Source organism: Gavia stellata, chromosome 14 (assembly GCF_030936135.1).
Source record: "Gavia stellata isolate bGavSte3 chromosome 14, bGavSte3.hap2, whole genome shotgun sequence".
NCBI classification, from domain to species: Eukaryota; Metazoa; Chordata; class Aves; order Gaviiformes; family Gaviidae; genus Gavia; species Gavia stellata.
Window position 1 is genome coordinate 19,658,571 of NC_082607.1, and position 25,546 is coordinate 19,684,116.

The 25,546-nt window shown below is 46.6% G+C and overlaps 1 protein-coding gene across 1 annotated transcript; it reads right to left on the reverse strand.

The window, feature by feature from the left end:
* Window positions 1-1,593: 1,593 nt before the first annotated feature.
* LOC104262008 (synaptotagmin-like protein 2) lies at window positions 1,594-25,546 on the reverse strand. The gene is made up of 16 exons (XM_009818229.2): window positions 25,446-25,546; window positions 22,913-23,064; window positions 17,903-17,996; window positions 16,286-16,379; window positions 16,022-16,115; window positions 14,274-15,395; window positions 12,827-12,925; window positions 10,758-10,849; window positions 10,191-10,292; window positions 8,208-8,377; window positions 7,287-7,389; window positions 6,478-6,639; window positions 5,668-5,746; window positions 4,978-5,077; window positions 3,781-3,986; window positions 1,594-1,739 (listed from the first exon to the last, which is right to left on the reverse strand). The coding sequence occupies exons 1-16, from the start codon at window positions 25,544-25,546 to the stop codon at window positions 1,594-1,596; spliced, it is 2,916 nt and encodes a 971-aa protein (XP_009816531.2).

Genomic DNA, 25,546 nt, shown 5'->3' on the forward strand with positions numbered 1-25,546 from the left:
ATCACAATATGTACATCCAAAATAGGAATTACAAAGCTGTATTTCAAGATGCATTCACAACGCCACTCTGCCATGGTCAATGTGCCAGATGCAAAGTTCTTGCAAGCTACTGGCAAAAAGGAAATTCCAGGCACGGACAACTCGCCGACAGGCATCAGGTGAGAGGAAGACCAGACGGGCAGCAGGGTATGCGGGGGCAGGAGACCACCCCAGGCGACTGTAGCTCTGCAGCTACCCTTCGCGTTCGTTCACTCCCTACTTACCTCTCCCACTGGCTCCCAACATCTCCTGTGTTCCAGTGTGGTTTTGACCTTTCTTTCCTGACCCGCTGTGCCAGGCTAACATGAGACTGTTTCACAGAATCACAGAATGACAGGGGTTGGAAGGGACCTCTGGAGACCATCTAGTCCAACCCCCCACCAAAGCAGGTTCACCTAGAGCAGGTTGCACAGGAATGCGTCCAGGCGAGTTTTGAATATCTCCAGAGAAGGAGACTCCACAGCCTCTCTGGGCAGCTTGTGCCAGTGCTCTGCCACCCTCAAGGTAAAGAAGTTCCTCCTCCTGTTTAGATGGAACTTCCTATGACCAAGTTTGTGCCCGTTACCTCTCGTCCTGTCACTGCGCACCACTGCAAAAAGCCTGCCCCCATCCTCCTGGCACCCACCCCTGAAGTATTTATAAGCATTAACAAGATCCCCCCTCAGTCTTCTCTGCATCATTATTTCATATCGAAATGTTTTGCACACAAAGCTTTTCAAAGGTGCGATTAGGCCCATTAGCAATGTAACCATATTTTACATTTGGGCAAGCACTTTAGTTTATATTGCACTGAAACTGTCCGTTCATAGAGAAACTTGCCTGAGGTCACTGAGGAAGCCTGTGGGAAAGCTAGGAAAACAGCCCCTCGTTGCAAAATCCCACTAGCTGCAGGACCATCACTTCTCTCTCTCATATTAAAGCAGAAAGAAATTAATATATTGAATTCCTCATTGTTATCCTCCTCGGGTTGCTTCACTTTCTGCTTCAAATAGTCCTCTTTTTCTTTAGATTCACCTTGGATCTCAATTTTCCTCACGTTAGAAAGGTGTTCTCACCAGCAACAAATGCAAAGCTCCTGTTCTCAGACTGTGCTGCTGGTGACTTGGAGCAATTCTACATCAAGTACAAAGTGTACCACTTGCAGGGGAATACGAATAATACCATGCTGCTGCTTTAGTACAACCACATCTCTGCACAGGAAAAAAACAAATGGCACAAGAAACAGTAAAAAAATAAAAATATCTGTATCTCCTTTTCCTTCTGCCAATGTTCCCAGAGCTTAATGGAATTCAAAGATACTGAATATAAATGATTAAATAAAAAGGCAAATTAAGTTTCTTCTTGGACAAAATCAAGCATAGCATCAGTTTGGCATCTTCCATGTCCTCTGTCAGGGAATTAGTACTTAACACTTAACATCTCCAAAGTGCTGTCCATCAATTGCCTTATTAACCTGACACTTGCCAGCCCCATGGATGGTCTCTATCACCTCGGTGCAGGAATTTTCCTACTTCTAATGAACACATTCAGCCTTTCTATGGCACGAACAGCAGGTTATTTCAGCTTTTTCCTCCCTGCCAGTGAGCGCAGTGGCAGCAATCCCTCGATCCATTCATTGGCAGCCGACATCATCTCCTGCCAAAAGGCCACCTCCTCTTGCGTGGAGTCCATCCAGTCCACAGAGATGCCATAGCTCAAACCTGGAAAGAACAAGAAAACTACAATGTTGGGAGCTACACAAAGAGTTTCTACTCCATGCAAAAATACTCAATGGGATGTAACTATTGCAGGCAGTGTCTTAACGTAACAGGAGCTGACTTCTCAGCAAGATGCAGCCTAAACACCTCCTGTTCTTCTGCTAACGACCTCCATTTTACACCAGAGTTCAGACTGAAGTCAATGTAAAAGCCACAAAATGCAAGAACCCTAAACACAACCTGCCAAGGAATATAGTATCGGGCTCAAGCCCTTTCTGCATCTTTCGGAATGGTAAAGAAGGTCTAAAAGGCTTGGTTTTCCCCTTAAAAGATTTTCTTGTGGACAGGGTGGGATATTTGTCAAAACTTTCTTGCTCTATGCTTCATTTGTATAGGAATCAAACATATGATAGCAGAAAAGTGTGTACATTAATTCCATGTCGATTATTCAACCACATTTTCACATGCCAACTATTGGTCAATGAGATAAAGGTCTAAATTTGGATCACAGCTTATCTTGGGGTTAGTATTTTTATATCTTGCTTTTGAGCTTGCTCTTGTTGCCCCTTCCCACTGGATAGTTCACAACCCTCCTGGTGACATGTTAGAGACTGAAAACAGAGAATACACAAGCAAATCCCATAAACACGGGTGCACCTGCAAGGCTGACCTTCCAGCTACTATGAGTCTTTTCTCGATACCTTCAAGGAACAGTTAGCCTTTATTGCAACATCCTGAAATCTTCTGTTTGCCTTTCCTCTCTCAGAGAGCCCTCTTGCTTAACAATAAATAGTTTAGAAAACCTTAGGTATCCCACTTACAAAAATACAAAGATGAACATGCTATCTGTCAAAGCCTAGGTATGGGGTAGACGGAAGGCTTGGATAGGATGTTTAGAGAGGGACAAACCTCGATGCAGGACAGCTGGACAATGGGACATGGTGTTGGTCTCTTCTCCCAAGTGACTAGCGACAAGACAAGAGGAAATGACCTCAAGTTGCGCCAGGGGAGGTTCAGGCTGGATATTAGGAAAAATTTCTTTACTGAGAGTAGTGAAGCACTGGAAGAGGCTGCCCAGGGAGGTGGTGGAGTCACCATCACTGGAGGTTTCAAGGAACGTGTGGACGTGGCATTGTGGGACATGGTTTAGTGGGCATGGTGGGGTTGGGTTGATGGTTGGACTTGATGATCTTACAGGTCTTTTCCAACCTTAACGATTCTGTGATTCTGTGATCAGCTCTTTACAACTGTGGCTTAAAAATACTGGAATTTTCCTAACTTCAAGGATGAGTAACCCCATTGAAGTAACACACTTCCAGCTAAGCACAAGTCTAAGTCCTTCTCTGAACTGGAACCTCATGCCATCAACTCCCAGAGACCATGACTTTCTCTCAGTGGAATAAATGGCACCTCTGCTGAGGTCTTTCAGCACTATATTGCCTAAATAAAAACAAAACAAAAAAACAACAATAACACCTTAGTCTACACCCAGACAACTCCATTCTTCCAATTTGTGATTTAATTCCAGCTGAGGCACTCTCAGTACTGATTACCTACCAGATCAACTAGTGTAGCTCACCCTGTTTTTCAAACATTAGTTATTCCTGCTACTAAAGCATTTCAAGGGAGGAGGTGATGTGGACAGAGTCACCAGGTGGTGCTGTCCCACATGGCATTCAAGTTCATCTCTGCCCACTCTTTTCTGGGAGGAGCAGCAATATAATGTTGATTTGTAACACAGTCTGTTTTCCTGTAACAGCAGGAAAACTCTCTGATGGACCCAAGGAGATTCTTGAGTTTTGCCAGACCTCAGAGCTGATGTTGACAGAGAATGTGGGAAGAGAGAAAATAGAAAATGTGCTATCATGGTGCCAGGGTCTCCTCCTTCCCAGACACAGTGCAAGAACCGAGACTCCCACCCGTTACTGAGACTCCCCATCCCTGGTTGCTCCCCAACAGGAAAATGCTCTGCAACCTCCCATTGTAACTTGTGGCTCAGCAATATGGTTAACAGTATTCATTTAATGTAAAGGAAACCTCTTACCTGTCCCGAGGCCCAGCCTGATTCCTCCAAGGAAATGGTTGGTGAGTTTTTCATGATCCCACACGGTCAGTTCAACACAAGCATCCTTTAGATCCTCTGTATGAAAGCCATCATATACAATAGTATGATTGAAAACAGGGTTTGTGTCTCTTTTTATGACTCGAGTCTTTTGGTAACTCTTCTTACTGGTGTCTGGAAGCACATAGCTTTGAGAGGAGAAAAAACACAGCATGTAGTATTGACTATCACCTGAGATTTGAATTGTTCCTACAAAGTTCCTCGGTCTAAACAAGGCTCAGTTCTGAAGAAAGGAGGAATTGGGTCTCAACATAAGAAATTCTGTAGATTTAATAGGAAATGTTCATAATTCCCGGATGAAACTATTTTTGCTACAACAATCCATTTTAAAAGCAAACATTTTCAGAAAGGAGGGTACTTGCTTAAAATTTCCTGCTTTTGGCAAATTTTTTTTGCAAACGGACATTTTACATTAAAAAAATAGACATTACTTTCACATATTTACTTTCATAAATTTTCATCACTTAGATGCCTAAGAGGGCATTTCAAAATGGTCAGTTAGGCTTCTTGAGCAGCAAACCTTTCTGCAGGAGAACTCTGTAAGGATTTAAAATATACAAAAAACATGGTGAGCACTTCAAAGCACTGAAAAAATCTTAAAATCCCCTTAAAATATTTTTAATTTCCTGGAATATTTGCAGCACCTTCTCCCATAAAACAAGCAGAACTGATGTTGCAGGCTTCAGAAAACATTCACATACTAAGTTCTGGAGAAGATCGAAGCAGGATCCAACCATCTGTATGTCAGTTCTGGCGAGTCCCCAACAAATTTCCAAACTTTGCATGGAAGCTTGTATCAAGGCAAAACTCACAACTTCACATGAACACACTGGGCTGAGGTGCAGGGCCCACCTATTGCTCTCACTCAGATGTTATTGAGGCAAATCACTGAGTGAGTCACAGACAGTGATTGACCAAGAGCTTTATCACAGCAAGGATTCTCCTAATTTGGCCACAAGTGAATAACACGGGCAATTCTCTCCTACAGAGCCCAATGCAACAAGAAGGCTTTACAGTATGGAGGCACAGCTAGGTGAGCCTAAGAAAAGAGAAGAAAACATACCGCTTTGTGGAGGCACAGACCCAGGTTCAAACCCAATACCATGCTCATGCACTTACCATTTCACAAAGGAGTCGACTCCAGAAGGACGCAACTGCAGCAGGTCCTTGACGTCTTTGACCCAAATGTGAACTTCGCCAGAGGGAGGATTCTTGGGACCTGCCATTTAGGAGGAGAGAAAAACTGTCGCGCCAGTCCTTATGATCGCTGGCAAAATGACAGGCCTCCTCTCCAAGGACCCGAGGGAGAAGCACCATGACCTCTCCGTGTACTCACTCCCTTGCAAGCTCTGCACCCCTCTGCCTGGGTGCCACAGCATTACCACCAGCCCCGTCACACTTGCAGCTGCGGAGTGCTCCTGACACAGTGCTGGTGCTGCTTTGAAACAGGGAAGGAGAAGGAACTGCTGGGCAAACCCAACTTCGTGCCTGCCCCACAGCAAGAGGGGCTGTGTGTTGCTGCTACCACATCCCAGCACCCTACAGTGCCCACAGTGCTCGTAACAGCTGATGCGTTTGAGGTTGTTGAGCCCTTCCTCTCTCCCCAACACTTTCCCAATAAATCCAGATGTGAAAATCAGATGTAGACTGCAGATAGTGCTATCAAGCACTGCTGGTTGTGCCTTTGTGCTGATCTCTAAGATCTTGCTCTATGAGATTACTCTTTAACCAGGCCTTAAACAGATGAGGCATTGCAAGCTGCACGTCTACATATGGGCAATACTTCTTAATGCATGAAACACATTTTACCTAGGCTTCCTGGAGGGACATACTTAATAGACAAATTCATCACTCCTCGATGATCCACACCATTAACAGCAGAAAGGCTCTGAAACAGAAAGAGTTACGACTGACTAAAGGAGGGATTGTGTAAACATAGCAAGGCAAACAGCTTTTGAGTTCAATGGAGAGGCACAAATGGACAAATTCTGATTCTGCACGGCTGGGGCAGCCCGTTCTCAGGGCAGCTCCTTTCTTTGTGGCTTTGTTCTCAAAGTCAGTCCCTCAGAACCAAAAGCCTGAGGATTCAGAGCAAGGCTGCCCTTGCGGACATGTCCAGCTGGACGTAATTAAGCATCTTAGTTCTGAAAGACAATGTCCTTTATTTTCTGAAAAGGGATCTCAAATCAGACCTCTGAACCCAGAAGCATGCAGGAAGCTGTACAGGCTTTACAAAAAGTGGCACCTGAATATTCACCACTCAAGACATGTTCAACTGCATCACCTAGTATTCTGCTGTCTATTTTTAAGGGATGGTCTTTATGTGAGTAGAGAGAGAGGCAAAGTCATGTCAGAGTTTCTGTTGATTAGTGTCAGATCACATTTATGAAAGTGTCCCTACAGATCAGTCACCAAGTAAGACCTGAGAAGGCCTGTGTGCAGAGCACTGAATACTGCACAAACGTGTCCAGGGCTCATGGGTGTTTTACTGCGCTTCTCTAGGTACAATTCAGGTTGTTCTGCTCCACCACACCACCCAAAGACCTCAGAGGAGTCAGGAAGGACTTCTGCCACCCCTAAAGGCTTCAGGGTTGGGCTAGGAAGCAGGACTGCACTTACTCGGGGCTTCAGTGGGTACCAGTTGAGATTCCTGTTGCTCCAGTCCCAGCTGGCCAAGTCTACTTCAATCTCTCCCAAGAAACTGTTACGTCCCAGTGGATCATTGTGCCAAACAGAGAGATTTAATTTTTGGATCAGCAATACCATTTTCTCTATTTTATACTAGAGGAAGAAAGAGAAGTCAGGTTGTTCAAATTTCATTTCTGTTTTTTTCACAACTGGAAATAAACTACTCGAAAGCTTGAATAAGCCCAGACTGAGACACTCAAACCCACTCCACACATGCACTTATGGACTGGCCTTGCTCCGAACATCTCTTTTATTGTCCTCCAGCAATACTACTACCCTGACAAAGCTTTTCTGCTGAGCACAGGGAAACCTAGTGCTCCCTTTGTCACAGGGCGAAACCAATATTCTTTCAAGAGTTATTAACACAGGCCCAGGCATTGTTAAATAATCCTCTATGCTTTGATGAGTAAGATCACATAACAAAGACCTTTCTTCCTAGTCCCGCACCTCATGACTGTGCGCCAGGGAAGGGAAGAACACCCCTTGCTCCGGCCAAAGACAGCACAGGCTGCAGGTCCCTATCTCACCCAAAGATCACTGTGCAGTTTTGACAGAGAAATCTTGGGTGCCACACAGGTGCAGAGAAAGAAATCTTTAACATCTCTGCCCTCACAAACCCCAGGGAAGAGCAGTGCAGTGTTGGCGAAGAAGCCTGGCCAAGAAGGCAGGATCTTTCCAGACCTGACGTGGTACAGGTGCCTGCAACAACACAGGTCTTCAGAGCACGTATTTGTTCTTACCCGTAGCACCTCATTGTAAATGGGATTCACTGTCCTCTTCTTCACTGAAGTTTTCCTCTTCCCCATTCTAGCTTTGTCTGGGAGCAAGTAAGTTTTAACATACCTGGAAAAGAACACAGACTCCAGCTGGACCTTGCTCCCTATCGCCAGGCTCTTATAAGCGAGCAACACTTGTGAACCGTGACGTGGAAACGAAAGACCTGGAGTTGACTCTTTGAAGGCAAAACTAATTAAGAGACCTGCTAGGATATTAACTTGGCTTGCATGTGAAGTTATAAATTTCACTGGAGATGGGTGGATGCCACCAACATTCAGAACAGGCAGCTGTCTCGGCAATATGGGAAGCCAGCAAGGCTATATATCCATTTTCTGAAATGCCCATAACTATAGCATCTCTGTGCATTCAAAACCAGGGTGAAATTAGAGAGGAGGAAAGAGGTGGAATGTCTTTAAGTCTCTCTCTCAGGGTTCAAATCCAAGCTCCTTTTCATCATCTTTCAAACTACAGACCACTAATCTCTGTACAACTATCACTGTGCCCCTACAGCACTTCTTTACAGACTTTCTTTTCATACAGGTATGTGTCTGCATCACCGGAGTTATTACCAAAGTGTATTCACCATGAGCAGATCAAGGTTCACATGGATGCAGAGAGAACATATTCCAGTGATAACAGGAACTGTCTTTGTAGTGATCAAAGCTTTCTCAATCTGTTAAAATTTAAGTCTGTGGCAACATATTTACTGATGCCAATGGCTCCAGAACCATCAGCTCGGAAAGTCCCAGCAGTAAGCATGCACCAGAAGTCTGAAGGAAGGAAGAAACTATGACATTTAAAAAGAGAAAACTTAAGAAAAAAAAATCCTCCAGAACACTAAATTCAGCAATGTAGCAGTCACAAGGCACCAAAGCATCACTCACGGGTCAGATCTGCCTTTCTTCTCATCCACGACAGCCAAGTCCTTGCACTGGGACACATGAACCTGGAACTCCCGGTTCTTTTCATCATAGTCTAGAGCAAACTCCACGGTACCTTGGGCATCCACACTCCCAAAATCACCGCTGTAGACACTGAGCACGCTGCCACTCACCTGCCAGGTGGAAGAGCAAGGTCAGTGCCAACGAAATAGGCACCCTCCTGACTTGTTTCTGGACAAAGACAATAGTCTGAGAAGTGCATTTCCAGAGAAATAATCTGCAATTTCCATCCCTGTGTAGTATTGTGTCCTTGACGCAGAAATGGTACACATCTGCAGCTGAGCTCAAACAAGCAAGGGCTGGGGAACCCGGATAAGGGTTTCACAAGGATGTGCTATCCTAGACCAGGACTTCGGGAAACGGAGTCAAATATTACTGGGGGGCCACACAAGTCTCTTTCCCTAGGCTGACAGTACAAACAGCTGCTACCCTGTCCCAGTCTCACCACTAAGAGAAATATATTGAGAGAACTTGAACTATCTGTATACAAACTTATTATTTATGGTAGATATAGTCACACAATTGTCAATTTTTAAAACAGGCTAGTAAGAACCATATCAGACTATAAATACAGGAAAAACTATTACTGTCTTGTTGCTTGCTTACAATGTGCATGGACCTGTACAAAACACAAATAGATACAACCCCCATCCTGAAGAGCCACTGTCCCACCAGAGACAGTCTGTGTGCATCTACTTGCCACAAAGGCACATCAAAACGATGTTTCTACAGGTATAAATCGGGAGCTAGGCACCCAAGAGTCACTTGCTTTCCCAGAACAAACTGGCTTTGCCTTTCACTGGTAGAAAGTGATGAAGCAGAACTAAAACACAGCTCCAGAGAGATGAGAGAATTTTCTATTGTACCAATCATTCATGATTCCTGACGGGATAACATAAAAGCTAATGTCGTTTACAAAGCAAATAATTAACCCTCTTCGCACTTTTCTGTGGTACAGTCATGAACGTTTATCAAAAAACTTTCCTAGTAATTAACCCAATTCTTCTCTGTCTTCCCCTACCTCCTTTGGTTCTGAATGTCATTCTATCATAACCTACAAGCACCTGCTAAACATCTCCTCTTGGTCCTTGGACCTGCATTTACCATCCCATCGGGATACTCACCTCAGCAGAGAATCCTGAGCGAGATTTTCAAGAAGACCTGTGTGTCTTGGACACAAAAGGCTCATTTATGGCTCCCAGACTCTCCAGACCAGAAGGACTCACGTGCCCCAAATTTCAAGGGATTTTTAACATATTTATCTACATTCATGACCTCTCCCCACCAGCTTTGCTTCACATATATTCTTTTAACCTCACATATACACCCTGGAGATACCTATAACAGTAATACAGCAAATTCAAGCACTTCTAAGTAGCTGCCCACAAAACACTGTCTCTAAGGAATCTTTTAAAAATGCTCAACTAAACACACTCAGCTCTTTTTAGCTTTCCTTAGAAGATGAAGCTCTAAATCATGCTTTTGCTGTCCAACTCCGAGTTCCCTTGAATTTGCTGATGAAGGATGAACTTCCAGAGGGCACCCGCCTGCAGTCCCAGCTCTCTTGGAGCTGGACCACAAACATGTCACTTAATAGCTGTGTGCCTCATTTCCCCACCCCGAAAAAGGCCATCCCTCTCTCCTGCACACTGCCAGGCTTCAGAGCATCCGCACTTCGAAGCGGGGGCTATCGCTTACTGTGAATTTGTCTAACAATGACCCAGTGGGTCCCTAATTTGAGATGGTACCTGGAGACACTCCTTTAACACAAGTAAGTCATTAACTATCACCATTCTTTTAATAATGTACCATGCAGAAACCAACAAGATACTCCGGAGGCCACATCATCAGTATCAGCCGAAATGCAGTGTCACCGCATCTGACTGAGAAAGCCTATCTAGCGAGATGTACGCGTTAAACACCTACCGAGGAGACAGATGCCATGTCGGACGAGTGGCTGCCAATGCTAGGCGTCTTTTTGTGCTTGTTAAACTGGAAGCTGATTTCCGAAGCCGTGTCTGATTCAGTCTGCTCAGAAAATAACAAGCATCTTTAAGCTCTGCCGTATGAGCACTTTGCAACGCTACACAGAAAAACCAATAGCTCAGCAGAGTCCCATTATGCAGCGATCAGGGTAGGAGAGCGGAGGAGAGCGCAGGGAGTCTCCCCTGAGGCATTCCCTCCGACCGGCAGCGAACGTCATCACTAACTGCCTCCAAACAGAGCTGCATGCAATCGCCTGGGCTCTTGGGAAGGGCACAGAATAGTGTGGTTTGAGACAGAGGGAAACACTAAAACTCCTCCAGGGTAGAAGGGTTGGTCTAGGTTATTGGGGGCTTTTTTCTTAAGGCTTTTCTCATTTATTTATGACATAACCGAGGCATGCTCTAAAGCAAGTACTGTTGGTGCCCAGGAGAAACATTCTCACGAAACCGACTGCCATTCAGGGGATGCTGTGAACGTTATTCCAGCCATTTCTGGTATCCAGCCTACCTCAGACAACAGGACAGGAGAGGATCTGCTCAGCTCTTTGACTCTTTCAGGTTCAAGAAAGTGATGGGGTATCAAATGAGGTTTATTGTATGCTGTAGGTACAAACAAAAAAAGGCATCAAGATATCTTGTCAGAGTCAGGAGAACATAAGAAAGTCACATTTTTGTTTAAGGGCACAGGGAAGGAGGAAAAGCTTGTGGGAGGTACCGGAGTACCACCCACTTGCCCCATCTCTTGTCTGCCATTGAAGCTGACCCTCCCCAAGACAAAAACTGCTAGCTAACATCTTAAAGCTATTTTCAATGTGTTTTCCTTCAATGTGTGGGAGTGTGCAAACTCCCTCTCGTGGCTAATTTAATACACTTATTAGCCTAAGGATGTGTATCTTGTTTGCACCACTTTGTGTAGATTTAATTTAGACTAAAACCATTCAGATCTGTCTCCTTGTCAAAGAAACTAAACATGCTCACATTTTCATCTCGTAGCATATTGCCCTGTACAAAAGAGCTGTAAAATATTTATACCTATCATTTCACCATTGCATATACCTCTCAAATACTTTGCCAGACAAAGAGGTGGACTGATATCTAAAAGAAAAGTCAGAAAGCTTCATCTCAACTTAGAAAGACAGTTACTGGAATGCTTAAATGTCTAAATAAAGCCTATTTGTTCTATCTTTATCTTTTCTCAGTAACTCCCTTGAAGATGACTGTCTTCATCCCAGAAGAAGTTGTTTTTAGAAGATATATGTGCATAAACGTGCATGCACATATACACACTTGTTTAGCTTGTTAGCCATGATGATACATTCTTCAGTGCTCAAAATGCACAAGACCTTCTTCGGCATTTTCCTTTCATATGATTTACCTTTTATATGATTTACCATGCATTTGATATTTACTATTTTTATTTCCAAACATGAGCAAAGCATTAAATCTAGCCCTCTCCACAGGCTACTTGTTTTACTGCAAACAAGTAAGCGTAACTCTGTAGAGGAGCATTTCTGAGGACAAAGTTTGTGGCTCTAAATAACTGTTAATAAGGGAAGGCTAAAATCTTGGCTGTGTGAAGACCACATCACTGAACGGCAACGCATGCGGGACCCGAAGCTTCGAGCCACCGTGCGGTATGACATACACTGCTGCACCACACGACGGGGCACGCTCTTGGCACGAGGCTACTGGACGGGGTGGGCACAGTCACAGGGCGATGCAGCGCGTCCCACGCGCAGGCTGCCTTCGACGTGGCCCCGAAAGGGACTCTCCTCCCTCCCATAACCAGGGGTTGGGCTTACTTAAACAGGCTTGACCGTTTCCTCTAAGCGGCTCTACCCTTCCCCAGGCATTGCCTTCCCAGCCTTCTCACCTCAGTCCTGGCAGCCTTGGCCTTACCACTTTGCTTTTAGGCAAGCTCTTAGCTGTCCTCTTGGGCCTGCCAGTTTTCACCTTTTGGGGACTTTTATTGGCTTTCTCAGCCACAGAGGCCGCTGCTGCCTTCCTTCAGGCTGCTGCTTTCCTGGGCTTCTTGGTGGCACAGGTAGGTTTCTCGGCCATGGGCTTCTTCAGGTTTGCTGCTGCCTTCTTGGTTGTCTTCTCCTTAGGTTGTCTTGGCTTCTCAGGGAGAAACTGCCACCATAAAGTATGTCCCAGCTGGTAGCTGAGGAGAGCAGGCCAGCAAACGGGGTCTGCTCTGGGTGAGGCCGGTAAGTGTGTGACAGGAGTCTGCGGCACAGCTCTGGCACCTCCGACTAATCCACTGCGCAGGCTGCCACGCAGCTCCCACGGTACTCGGTGGGGGAAGAGGAGAGACGGGTACAAGCTTCTTGCCAACCCTTTGAAGCCCATGTGTTTTTTGCTGAAGACACTGAGTAACATACCATCAATCTGGCTGCAATTTCCTGGCTCTGAATTAAATTTTAGGCACTGTAAGCTCTCTAATTTGATGATGAAACAATATGTCATTTTCCTTGCCTGGTACATGCACAGAAGCACCAGGGATGCAGAAGTCGGGCATAATATATTACCTTCAGGGCATGTAAACCAAAAAGGAGAAAGAAAGATGTTACTCACTCTCGGTGGTTGTGTAAATGTTCACCATGCTCTTTGCAAGATTAATGTTATTTGCTCGGGCCAATGCCTGAGCGGCAGGAGAATGATCCCCGTCTTCCTCTGGAATACACGAAAAGCCAAATCAACATGGTAAATAAACAAACACAAACGGGCAGTGTGTCAACAAGCACACGTGTGTGTGTGTGTGTGTGTGTGTGTGTGTGTCTCTCCTGGCTTGTTCACGCTGCTTAGAGCACATAGCACTTACATTACACAGGGCTGCTTTCAAATCATCAGTGTGCTTTCATGTCTCTCCCTGAGAAAAACTCTTCACACTATGATGGGAAATGTAAACACTAGATCAACCCAGTCCCTAAAACAGACCAGCGCTTGCAGAAAGCTTCCAGTGAAACACAGCCATCCGCTAATACCATCCTGAAACGAATGTAATAAGGCATAAAGCCTGAGAAATATAAGAATGATCCGGAATAGAAAGGAAATATTTATGTTTACCTGAAGTGCAACTCAGGATTTTCACAGAAATGTTATAAGAGATAGGAAATAAGCCAAGAAATGACATAGTTAAAAATCGAAATCAGATGAGTCTATGGAAAATCCTGTCAAATAGGTCCTACTGAGGTACAGGAGCACAGGAAATTTGGGAAAAGAGAACAGCGAGCTCTCTCTTCCTAGGTCTTTGCTTGGCAGACAGCAGAGCTGAGGGCAATCAGAGCCCACACGTAAATGGAATTGCAATTAATGATAACTTTCGCTCATATTAACAGTCACTACAAGAGCCCATGAAACCCAGTGAGAGACCCACAAAGTGATGATACTATTGACACCATCATGGTTGAGAAGATGGTATCAGAAACCAGAAAGATCAGACTCCTTGTTCAGTCCACTCTGATTGCAGTTTAATATCCAAATTCACTTGTGGATTCCCAAAAGACCCAAAATGTCATTTAAACACTGACAGCCAGTGGCTATATCAAGGTAGCCTAACAGCCTATGTATTTATTAAACACTTTGCTTCATGCTTTATTTCTTCTATTTGTGTCACACTTATCTCTCCCACCACAAAGAATTCCTCCAGCCCCACATTTGAAGAAAGTACAGTCTTCCCAGTGAGTGAAATAAAGTAAGTTCCTGTGGCCTGTTGTAGGTAGCGCTAAAGAAACGGAGGGCTGTCCCGAGCTGAGGTGCTTGCAGGAAAGGCACGAGGGCTGGCAGCGGGGAGGAAGGCAAGGGAACATGGCACTGCCCCCTTCTACACTTGCACCGCGCTGCACAAGATTTGTTTCCAGAGCTGTTTGCTAAACACATTCCACACACGCTAACTCTGCACAAATTGCAATGTAGGACAAATGAAGAAAATGTGCAAAATGCAGAAGGGCTAGGGAAGAAAACAGGCTTAGGGATGACTCTCTGCTGGGATTTCACAGGGTGCGGTTACAGCCCTCAGTACCTGAGTAAACAGCTGAGTCCGCTCCCTGAACGGCTTCTCCCTCTCTGGCTGGTTCACCGGGTGTTTGCTTGTCTGAAGACTCGCACGTTTTTTCCTCAGGTAGCTCTCCATTTAATTCCATGTTGTCATGAGTGCCCAAATCAGATCTCTCCTCTTTCTCATCATCGTTTTCACCATCTGTAAGCACAGGCTCGATCAGTATCTGCACCCTGCTCGCCGGGGAATTCGCTGCGTGCTTGCACTCTTCTGCCACGATAAACTCGTCTGTAGGCGTCTCTGGCTCAAACGTGCTGCCAGACACTTCTTTGGTAGGCGACTCCATTTTGACGGAAGGCGCTCGCACAGGCAATCTGGATTTCTTGGAGCAGCGCTGTGGCACCTTCTCTTCCTCTGGCATTGGTGGCTTCCCATTGCTTTCACTCAGCGAGTCATTTCTTGTAACCAGGCTGCCTTTGCTCTTGGCATACGTGGATCTAGGAATGACGGAAAGCGAGCCTTTCCTTGCAGGGGCTACATAGCTTGGTTCTTCCTCACTAGAAGACAAGGTTATTGTCCTTTTGTAGGGGGTTCTTGTTTTGGTGAAGACGCCAGGTTTTTCTTCGCTGTTCTGGCCTTGCCCAGACTGCACAGAGAGTGAGCGGCACAGCTTGAACTGCCTACCGTCTGCCTCCACCCAGCTCGGGTCCTCCGGCACGTTTCCCACTGTCACAGAGTCTGCTCCCTTCTCCCAGAAGTTCTTCAAGTTCTTGAAGTGTTCACGATCGAAGCCGATATCCTCCTCCTTGTTACTCATTGATGAGATTGTATAGTTCACGCCTTGTTTCGCAGCCTGGCTGCTTTCCCCCTCTGCGGTCAGTGGTTTGGGGCTTGCCAGCAGCTTTCTATTTGCGAGGCTGTTCTCTGCTGGCCCCACGTGATTCACAAACTGCTCGGATCTGGGGAAAGTTCTGCTGGGTTTCCTCTTAACTGGTATCTTGCTGGGACCATAAGTTTCTTCGGGTGGAGTTTTTGCCCCCGCTGTGGCGCCAGTGGCCCCATCAACAGCTTCTCCTCCAGCTGCCCTGCTGGGCTGAGGCACAGCGTCCTCCGAAAGCTTGGTGGGCAATGGAGATACCCCATGACCTACAATGACAACAAATGCTCACAGCCTGTCCCACCACAACACGTCGTATTTCCCCAGAAGGGCTGGGCTCCAGCTTCTCAAAGGGAAGCCAGAGGGAGTTTCCAGAAACCACCAATATGTTCCTAATTCGTCCCCATTTTGAGACTCTAGCAAGCCTCCTTCCATCTGAAGAAAGCCCTGAAAAACCCAGCCCTCCTCTCTGCAACAGGACATGGAAAAAAATGCCCTGAGCTCTAAATTGTCGCTGTGAGTTGGGAATTTGTTTGCAGCTTTGCTTTCAGTTTGGCAGCTTTCCCACTGGCTATTTGCTATGTACCAAAAATACACTATACATTCAAGGCAGGAAAGAGAAGGTAACTTGGATCTGTGGGTTAAGGAGTTGTGAGCCAAGCACTGAGATTAGAATGTACTGAGAGCCAGGAGGAGTTTTAGTCATTGTTGTTTTTTTTTCTTGGTCCCTGCTGCCTTGGGCATAATTCATACAAATGTTGGCAGCCCATTCTTATGTGCCAAGGTAAGAAATACTCTTTGTTACTCATTTGTACACACACAAAAAACATCTTGACTCTTGGTGTTTAATGTTGAGTAACAAAAACACCAATGGCTCACTGAACAAAAACCTTACCTTTTCTAGACAAATGCAAGCTGTTTGTTGCAGCCACAAATGGACTTGTTCCAGCATCACTCTCTGAGGAAGAGACATCATGTATACTGGATCTCTGAATGGAAAACAAACCCTATCAGTCTATATAAACTGGCAAGACTGGAAAAGCGTATTCTGAGCACAGACACCAGGGCAGGCAGTCTGTGGAGCCCCTGCCAGTAGGTACAGACCGTGCGACGGTCCATGGAATAATGAAACAAAGTGCAGAGGCTGTGCCTATACTACCTTGTGTGATGCAGACAGCGGGACGAGAAGTCTTGGCTTCGGTTTTGGCAAGATCTTACGCTCCTCTGCCGTAACAAGAGCAGGTGTGCTGGATCTGTGGAGAGGAGAAACACCTGAGCAAGGAGACCAGTGGTAGTGATGTGCCTGGTAGGGTGATCAGGCAGTCTTCAACACCATCTCGGTTCTGCTCAGCTACTTTGCCCCTTTTATCTACTGACCCAGCCCAATATAAGGCTGCCCAGAGCTGGTGCCTTCATTTATTTTCTCCTTGGGAAGGACTGGGGAACATGTTAAATGGCCTGAACCTGGAGTAAGGACGAGTCTCCTACTGCAGTCAGTACAGAACTTGCTCAATAAAAACAATGGTGTCAACGTCTAGGTTTATTTAGACTTTCCCCTTCTGGGAGAAAACCGTAGGGAAAAACATAGGAAGCAGCAGTGCCAGAAGAGCCCAAGAGCCACGTGGGAGGGAGATGCATTTCCGTGCTATGGCCCAGGAAGGAACAGGCCACACCTCCCGGTTCAGGCCAAAGGCATAACCAGATTGATGGAGGGTTTAGAAACTACAGGAATGATTATGACGGCAATAGTTAGGGCAAAACTATAGTACAGGATATAAATCTTCATGCTTGGAATGTAAGTAAGTTAATTACTAACTGCCTGGTAAATAAACAGAAGAAACACATATCACAGGCAGTTGACTGTTTCTACCATCTTTGCGAGTGTCTAGTGGTGGCTGCTCTCTAGATGCAGAACAGCCGTCAAGGTGGTGAGATTTTAGATGACAATGCTCTGTGCTCAGGGTTGAATGAGAAAATCAAAGCAAGCTTCTCAGGATTTGAACCCCCAAAAAAACCATATTAGGACCGTTGCTGTGCTGGTAAAGCAGGAGCATTTCAGGCTTGTTGACTCCGCATCCTTCATTAAGCAACACCCAGTGATCAGCTGCAAGAGGTTTGGAAGTGTCAAGGCCCATATTTAATATTTAACTGGAGCAATTGCCACCTGTGAAGAATGAGTCCTCATTCCACTGACAAAAAAACGCAAATGAGATGGGACCAACAATGAATGAATGTATGAATATTTTAACGGCTTCTCCATAGTCCACGAATATTGAGTGAGGTCACTGATTTGCTCATTGGAGTGCTTTTAGTGGGTGTTTCTGCTCAGTCAGTGCCACGTGAAATCCTACCAAGCCTTGATGGAGAGTGCTGAGCACTGGACATAGAGGTTGGCACCAGCAGGAAATGAGCAGTTTCCTCAAACAGTTCATTTCGTTAGTGTTGCTCCATGGCAAAAATGAAACAAATAAAGCCATAATTACTTTGAAAAACTAACCAGAATATCCTGGCATTAGAGACAGCTTCCATTTTACTGACCCCTTATCAAATCATGCAGGAAAAGACCTTTCTGGGCTAAGCATATTAGCACTTAGTTATTACGGGAGGATTGATATTCTGACAATTCCTGGAAAAAGGATTTTAAAAATATCCTATATAACCTATCACTTATACAGTCTTGGAAACTCAGTTAAAGACCAGGATTTAATGGGTAGCGTTCGATTTCCATTAGAAGTAAGAGCAGCAGCCAGAGCATTGCACGAGCAGCGGCGGTTACCTCTCCTCTCCCGCGCCGGCAGCCTGCTCGGGGAAGGCAGGACTCGGGGCCGCTTTGCCTTCCAGACCCATCCGGATGTGCTCGTTGGCCTCACCTATAACATAACAGAGACAACTGAGAAATGACATTTACTTAAACTTGTAACGGTCGGTGTGTTTTGTTTGGGGAAAGAAAAGGCTTGTTAAATGAGTCCCCCCAGCACAACCCCTGGGGTTTAACAGGAGATGGCTGACGGGGGGCTCTGCCTGCTGCCCCACAGACGGGGAGGCCCCGGGGCAGCGTCCCCCGCGCTCCCCACGCGGCAAAGGCGCCTCCGCACCCCACGGGTCCGAGCGGCCAAAGCGAGCTGCCTAATGCCCGACTCGCGCCAGGAGCTGTCGCATCACTGGAAACCTTCGCAGGACGCTGCCGCGGCTGTCAATAAAGTTAATCCGTACCAGGATTTAAATTCAGCCATTTCCTGTTTTGACTCAAAGTCATCCGATCTTGGCAAACAAAGGAGGAGGCCAATACAGTTAACGAGGAGATCCCTGTTATTTTTACTGGCACAAGGCTCAGCTATGTCTTCTAAGCTCTCAAAGACCCTAAAGAAAAAACAATAGAAGACAGTAACCTTCGGAGCTGCCTGCCAGGGTACAAAGTCGCATTAGACATTTTGCTGGCAAACAGGCCCGCTTGCTACTGCAAAACCAAAAGGATTAAACTCTCAAACAATGATGAAATCCAGTCTGGTCAACAAGATCTGCACATATTTATTCACATGCAGCTAGGTCTATTTTAAAGAGTAAATCTACCTGTCACAAAAACTGCCAAATCTCTTTAGGATGTATTTCATTGCACGATACAATAGAAGCAGAGGCTCAAAGGATTCAGATGTGACATTAAATAATACAGCCTCGCTTGTTTTCTGGCTAGAAAACTGCACTAAGCCCAGGAGCAGATGAGTCCTATGGACGGGCTGTGATATCAATGTCACGCTGGTGACGCCCGTGTGGTGCCATCCAGCATCAGCACTGTCAGCCCGCGGATAACAGGGATATCCGAAGATGGAGCTTCATTCCCCCTTGCCTGTGCATCCCCATGGAGAAAAACGCTGCAGTCCCAACTCTTCCTCCCCGCCCAGCGGTGCAGGGGACCACGGCAGGCGTTGCTCGGGGCTGTCCGTGTTAGGACCACGTGTCTGGCACACGCATGAGATGGCAGCTGGGTGGCCCCGTGGTTTCCACAGCAGTGGGAAGTCGAGGAGTCGCTCCTGCTGGAAGACAGGAGTCCGGTTGTGTAAGAACGAGCCAGTTTATAGAGCACGTTTCCGAGAGAGAGACTGTGTTTTGTCCATGCAAACGTTGACGTGCAAAAAGCATCACTGAACGTCATTTCGGGAGAAGCAAGCTGTGGCATGGCTGGTGGCACGTGAAAGCATGGGAAGGCACGCTGAGGAGCGTTTCTTTATACAGTGAGCCACGTCCTCCTCTTCTGCCCCAGAGCCAAGGGCGGGAGATGCCAGCAGGTAGCTGTGCTGGAAGCAGAGGAACCAAACACACAGCTCCCGCGTTTTCCCTCTGCCTATCATGGTTGAAAAGACCGTGACAACTAACGACTGCATTCATTTCTCACCTCACTTCCACTTCCAAAGGCATTGTGTCGTATTTGCTTTTTACTGACACACCCCCCGCAGACAGAGCTCCCCCTTCCCGGCTGGCAGAGGCAGCGGGAGGCGTTTGCTTCCTCCCATCCAAATCACTGCCCCTCAGAATGGCTCAGCCACTGACACAGCTAGGCTTGGCTTCTATAACCACAAACAAATAGGTTATTAGTGCATTATAATCCATCAAGACAAGCAAAATGCCCTTGCTAACTTTAGGATGAGACAGAATAAGAAGCAAATTCCAACAGAAATTAGTAGTGGCCTGACCAGTTTAACTTGTCCATACATATATTTACATACATACGTATACAGCCACTCCTGCTCTAATACTTTAGCTGCTTTACTCATTTCCTATCACTCTAAAACGAAGACACTCAATGCTTGGTGAAAGCATGGCTCACCGTGCCGTCGGGGCTGACTTGCCTTGGCGGGTGGATAAAATGGTCTCTCGCCTAGATGATTTTTAGCTCTCATCCATTGCACACAAGCTCAAGCATCTGTGCTGCTCTGCAGGCTGCAGTTTAAATATAGGGTATCTAGCTATTTTATGGATCTACATTATCGCCGATTACTAGTGTTTTCTATTATAATCAATATCAACTGCGAAGACCCTCAGGGATCCACGCAACCTTCCCTTCCGAAGGTTAAAACCCTCCTCCAGAAAAGGTCACTGGGTATTTTCCTGTGCAGGCACGAATTTCCACCCCTCCTCAGCCCATGTACCATGCAAAGGGAATGCCAGCAATTATCTCAGCGGGACTTTTCCATGCAGGAATTTTCTCATTTCACTCCCTAACAACACAGTCTTCAAAGACTTAAATCAGGATTAACAGCCCTGGAGTCATGAACATGTTACACTGATTTGGCTAAATGAACATGCACCCCTTCATCACCTTGAAAGTCCACAGAAGGTGAATGACTCTGACCTTTCCAGGAGGATTAAAAAAGGTGTCAAGACGGCAAGCAAAGGCCCTTATCTCATCTACTGCAGACTGAATGCGAGCTGCACGGCCAAACCATTTGTAAAGGGTCTCATCCTTGTTCCCCAATGAGCCAAGCGCTGCTCTCACCGCTGCAATACTCTTGGTGACAAGTCAGTGAGAGAAGTGCTTGCCCTCACGTGTGAAGCGAGGTGATCTATACAGTAATGACTGCAGGAGCTGAGCAGGCAACAGGCAACAGCAAGGTGAAAATATTAGCTGCAGAATCTTGATCCTCAACCAGTGCTGTAAAATGGCAGTGGGAAAAGTAAGAGGAAGGAATAAAGTCATGTTATACCTGTGCTTTTCCAAAATAAGTCTGAGAACAGAAAAAGAGAAAGAAAGGGAAGAAAAAAAGTTGAAAAAGAAACAGAGGGCTAAATCTAATTACTATAGTAATTTAGTAACATTTGGTTCTTCCTTCCTAAAACAGCATTAGTCAAGTAATGCACAGGCAAAGACATTACTTGCATATTACTGCTATATTAATAAGGAGATTATTTTAGATGATAACCTGAGACCACATCTCATACATGCACATCGGCAGTAAAAGTTAAATCTAAACCCAACAGTACTCCAAATTTTGCTTTCCTGAAATGGGCTGCAAGCTAAAGGTGCTGATGTCCCTGGCAAGGCAAAAGGCAAACGAATCCAATTCATTGCTGGGTACTTGCTGCGGTGCAGATGACAGAGCATTCGTCTGACCTGGGCCCCAGCAGAGGGGCTGCTGAAGCGTCTGCCTCTTCATGGCAAGAGGGTGCAAGCACAAATGCACATCCTCAAAAAAGCAGAACATGCTCTGCAGAAACGGCCAAGCAACTCTGTCGAGCTGGAAAAGGTTTTGTATGTTTTTAGCATTCTGGAGGGATGATAAAATAGTAAATTTAATGGCATCACTATCCAGTTCTGCATCAGAGGCTCCAAAGAATCTACGCTAAGTTATGCGAGCTGTCAAGGATAAGTAAAAAGCAAAAAAGAAAATGAGGTGCTCAGTTAGTGAAGTCCCTAGCCAGCATTTAGCATTGAGAATGTGTTTAAGAAATACGGAGCTAAGAGGGGTATACTAAGCCCAGGCAATTAACGGTACAGAGGTACCCCAGCCAACGAGGCCCACCAAACAAGGGAGTGATCCATGTTGCTGCTACCCCACAGCAGGATTGGGCAGCTGGGCCCAGGAAAGAGGGCTGAACTGGTGGAGATGACATCTGAGTTTTGGACAGATGGAAGATAACCCTTTATCTATGAGTAGCCTTTACTGCAAAAGAACAGAGTCCATTTATAGGGTCCTTATACTAGGGACCGTGGTAGACTTTGCTTAGAGTTCTCTATCAGGGCTACGGCTTCCCCAGAGCAGCAGCAGCCAGTAACTCCCCAGCCACGTCCGACTATCTGTGATTACCCACCCTGACAAATCATCAAGGAGGTTGTGTGAGACCGGGCTGCAGTCCCACAGTCCTGCTGCGGAGACGGTTGGCCTGTCTTCATGTTGAGGACTGGATGTGAATCATCCCCAGTTCTGCTTTGCACAAATGTTCAGCACGAAGTGCCAGCTCCAGGCTGGTCACATTTCGACTCAAAGCACAGTCCTGGTTGTTTCGCACGGAGCTGATCTCTTCTCTTCTCTGCCCTGAGCTGACAAATCTGATTTGATCTGTTTTACGTACCACCATGCGAGCTCATCTGCATGTCAAACAACACGCAATACATCTGCTTCGAACTCGCACCCTGGTCCCAGACATACCCTTGCTATGGCACAGCATTCAGACTTGGCCCCAAAGCCCTTTTTACTTTGAAAACCACATTGTGCCTTGGAATTATTCCCATGTAAAAAGCTAGGCATGGACCATCATTCCCCTCTCGCAGTGGGCACATACCTGCCAGGAGATGAGAGGCACCCCATCCCTTTGCAGAGACGTGACGAACCCCACCACCCCGGAGGCCTGCAAAAGCAGTGGCTGGCTGCTTTTGTCAGACTGCTCTAGGAACTGGGGGGGAGTCTGACCCACACATTATCACTTGGATGCCAGAAATTGCCCCAAAATCCCCCCTTTCCCTTGTTGCTTCTACGACAAGAAATGATACCAGTGACCTCTGACAAACGGACATTTTGGAAGAAAGAAGCTGAAGCGGTGAAAAGGCATTTACTGCATGTAGCTGGTAAACAGCTTTTGCCTTAGTCCTCTGCCACACTGTAATTTTTTCTTTGGGCCCTGATTTTGATAATCAGGTATTTTCTTCTAGTACTGAAAGCTTAGCTGAGAATCCCCTGATCACAACACAAAGGCTGGTCCCCAACAGGCTCCCAGTACAGGGAGACCCCCATACTTGACCCCTTTTTTCCGGTCCATTGATTTGTTTTCTTAAGATGCACACTAACATACTTACTTTCTAGTTTGCCTTTTTTCCTTCTAATTGATGCCCGAAGTAGATCCGGTCCCTCTAAGTCTTCCTGAAACCGTTTTGCCTTCACTTCCGAAAACCATTCGCCTGTCACAAATTTCTTCTTCTTTTCATCCTTGATGGAGCCTTGTATCCGCCTGAAAGTCAATGAGAACATTACACTCCAAAAAGATCTCCAAGGTTTTGACTTGCCTTGAGCTACCTTCGTAACAATTATCTGTATGGTTCACGATTATCCGTATGGTTCACAATTATCCGTAGGGTTCACCTGTCTGATACTACAAAGGATCCAGAGATTATCCTCTGCAATCACAAGGGCCAAAGCAGCATTAAAACAAAAGCTGAATTATTGTTTATCTGAAATGGGAACAGCACCTTGCAAACACAGGCCTTCACCTCTCCTGAATGTCACAAATCCAAATCAGTCACCTGGCAAGGAGATTTGTCCATTTGCTTTGCAGCCCTGAGGGTTTGGGAAGGGGTGGGGCTGTTTGCAGGTCTTGCACTTGCCATTTTATTTGTCTATTAATCTCTTTATGAGCAGCAAAGCCTTTTGGATCAAATCTGATGCAAACCATGGAAACAAATCATGTTATTTAGGTGAGCAACCTGTCCCTGCAGCATTCTCCCTGGACACTGCTCCTCTCCCTGCTCCTCCTGCCATGCCCGCTTTGGCACTCAGCTCTCCCTCCCCAGCACAGCTTCTCCTACTGTAACTCGCTCGGGCACACCCAGGGCTGGTTTTTGGCACCTCAACCCGCCAGTGCTCTGTTTGCTAGCCTGTACTTCTAACCCTCCGCCGGTTATTTTTGGGTTTGCACCACAGCTTGCTGAATTAGCTGCCTTTCAGCTGGCACTGCCTCCCACAGCTCAGCACGACTCGGGGTCCCTGCCAGACCTGGGGGGCCAGAGGAAACTCCCACCGCAGTCCAATTCTCAGCAGGAAGAAGGGGCAAACCCCCAGATAACCCTGGAGCCTTGAAGGGTCACGTTTGGCTGCCCGAAGGCCAGAAGGGAGCAGGTACGGGATAACCGGGCTGAAGCCTCCGCAGGCAGTGCTGGGGGGCAGCAGGACTGGCAGCCAGGGAGCCGCACAGCTCCCACCTACATCAGGGCTGCGTCTGCCCCTGCCGGGGTCTCGAGGTGCGGGGCCAGAGGAGATGTAGGAACGTGTTTTAATCTTGTTGACACCAGATCAGTGTAATGCCATTGACTTCATTTCCCCCAGCAGGCAGGTTGTGTTGGAGCCAAACACGTCCACGCTTGCACCAAAGGTCTTACTGCATACAGCCATGCTGACAGCAAGGGGCACTGGGCACCACCCGGCTTGGGATCTAACTGGCTTCGCTCCCATGCAAAAGCCTTCTGTGCAACAGCTTCCAAAGAGAAGTGAAACAAAACTGGACTACTCCAAACGTCTTTTCCCCAAACCTCCACTGCAGAGCAAAAATTTTACTGCATTTCAGAAAAAGAAAAAAAAAGAAGAAAAAAAGAGAAAACCTTTTTGAAACCTTGTTTCAATTCAGGGAAGATCCAAGAGCATGCAGACAGATACACCTCAAGCCCAATCTGCTTGCGTGCCACCACCAGTTCTCAGTTTCCCCAGCTCTCACCCTCGAGCAGAGAGAGACCAGGGCACGTACGCTCCCCGGAGCCTGCTGCAAAGCTACCCACTCCCCCTTCAAGCCTTGAGCACCCCTCCTACACGGGGCTTACTCTTTTTTGGCTCAACAGCGAGTCGAAGACTCACATCCATAACAGGGGTAAACTGGCGCAGTGCCATCCACGCTCACTGAGCTACTCACTTCTTGCCGCGGAGAGTTCGGTGCCAGCTTCCTGAGCCTGGTGCATATTGTCAACCCAGATGGTCTAATGGCTGGCATTTAAAAAGTGACAGCAGCAACAAGCAATCCCGATCAACCAGACCTCAGCTCCAGGATGGCCAGTGGCAAGCGAGCTGAACTGAGAGCCATTCCTGGCTCTGAAATGGCTCCCCGCAAACCTTTGGCAGATCATGCAGCCTCTCACTGCCCCTCTCTGCCTGCACGATGGATGCTGCACACACACCCACCTCGAAGAGCACCGGAGGGACACAAAGCAGAGATGGGGATGTAAAGTCCCGTTTTAAAACACTCTACGGGATTTCTGTACTACCGAGTGAAGAAAACAAGATAGCAGCTACTCCCCTGCTCGGACCTCTGACACTGAGAAATCAGCATCTTCCTCCCCAGAGCAGGAAAGGGATGATTTCCCTTGGCGTCTCTGAGGGCTGCTGATTAACTCAAAAGGAGAGTCCAGCCCCGCAGTCCTGCACAGAGAGGACAGCAGCGACAGCAGGATGGCTGAGAAAGCAGAAGGTGCAATGAAGAGATCTGTCATGATCTGAGCAAGAAGGGACAGCACTGCTGCAGCCTGCACCTCTCCTTGTTGCACACACACACACACAGAGCTCTCTAAAAGAGGTAAAAAATCCCCCCAGGGGAAGCTCACGTCATGCTGTTATTGCACGCTCTCTCACCTGATGCGATCCCCATCCTTCTTCTTCAGCTCTGCATCTCTCTGCAGAACCTTCATCAGCTTCTCATACTCCTCCTCGGTCAGGAAGCTCAAGTCCAACAT

Excerpts from the sequence above, each read along its gene's own strand:
- LOC104262008 (XM_009818229.2), bottom strand. The coding sequence starts at position 25,546 with ATGTTGGACTTGAGCTTCCTGACCGAGGAGGAGTATGAGAAGCTGATG. Across the intron at positions 16,116-16,285 it reads CGCTGTCTGCATCACACAAG|AGATCCAGTATACATGATGT; the intron begins GTAGTATAGGCA and ends TTTTCCATTCAG. Across the intron at positions 1,740-3,780 it reads CAGGCTGGGCCTCGGGACAG|GTTTGAGCTATGGCATCTCT; the intron begins GTAAGAGGTTTC and ends TGTTCTTTCCAG.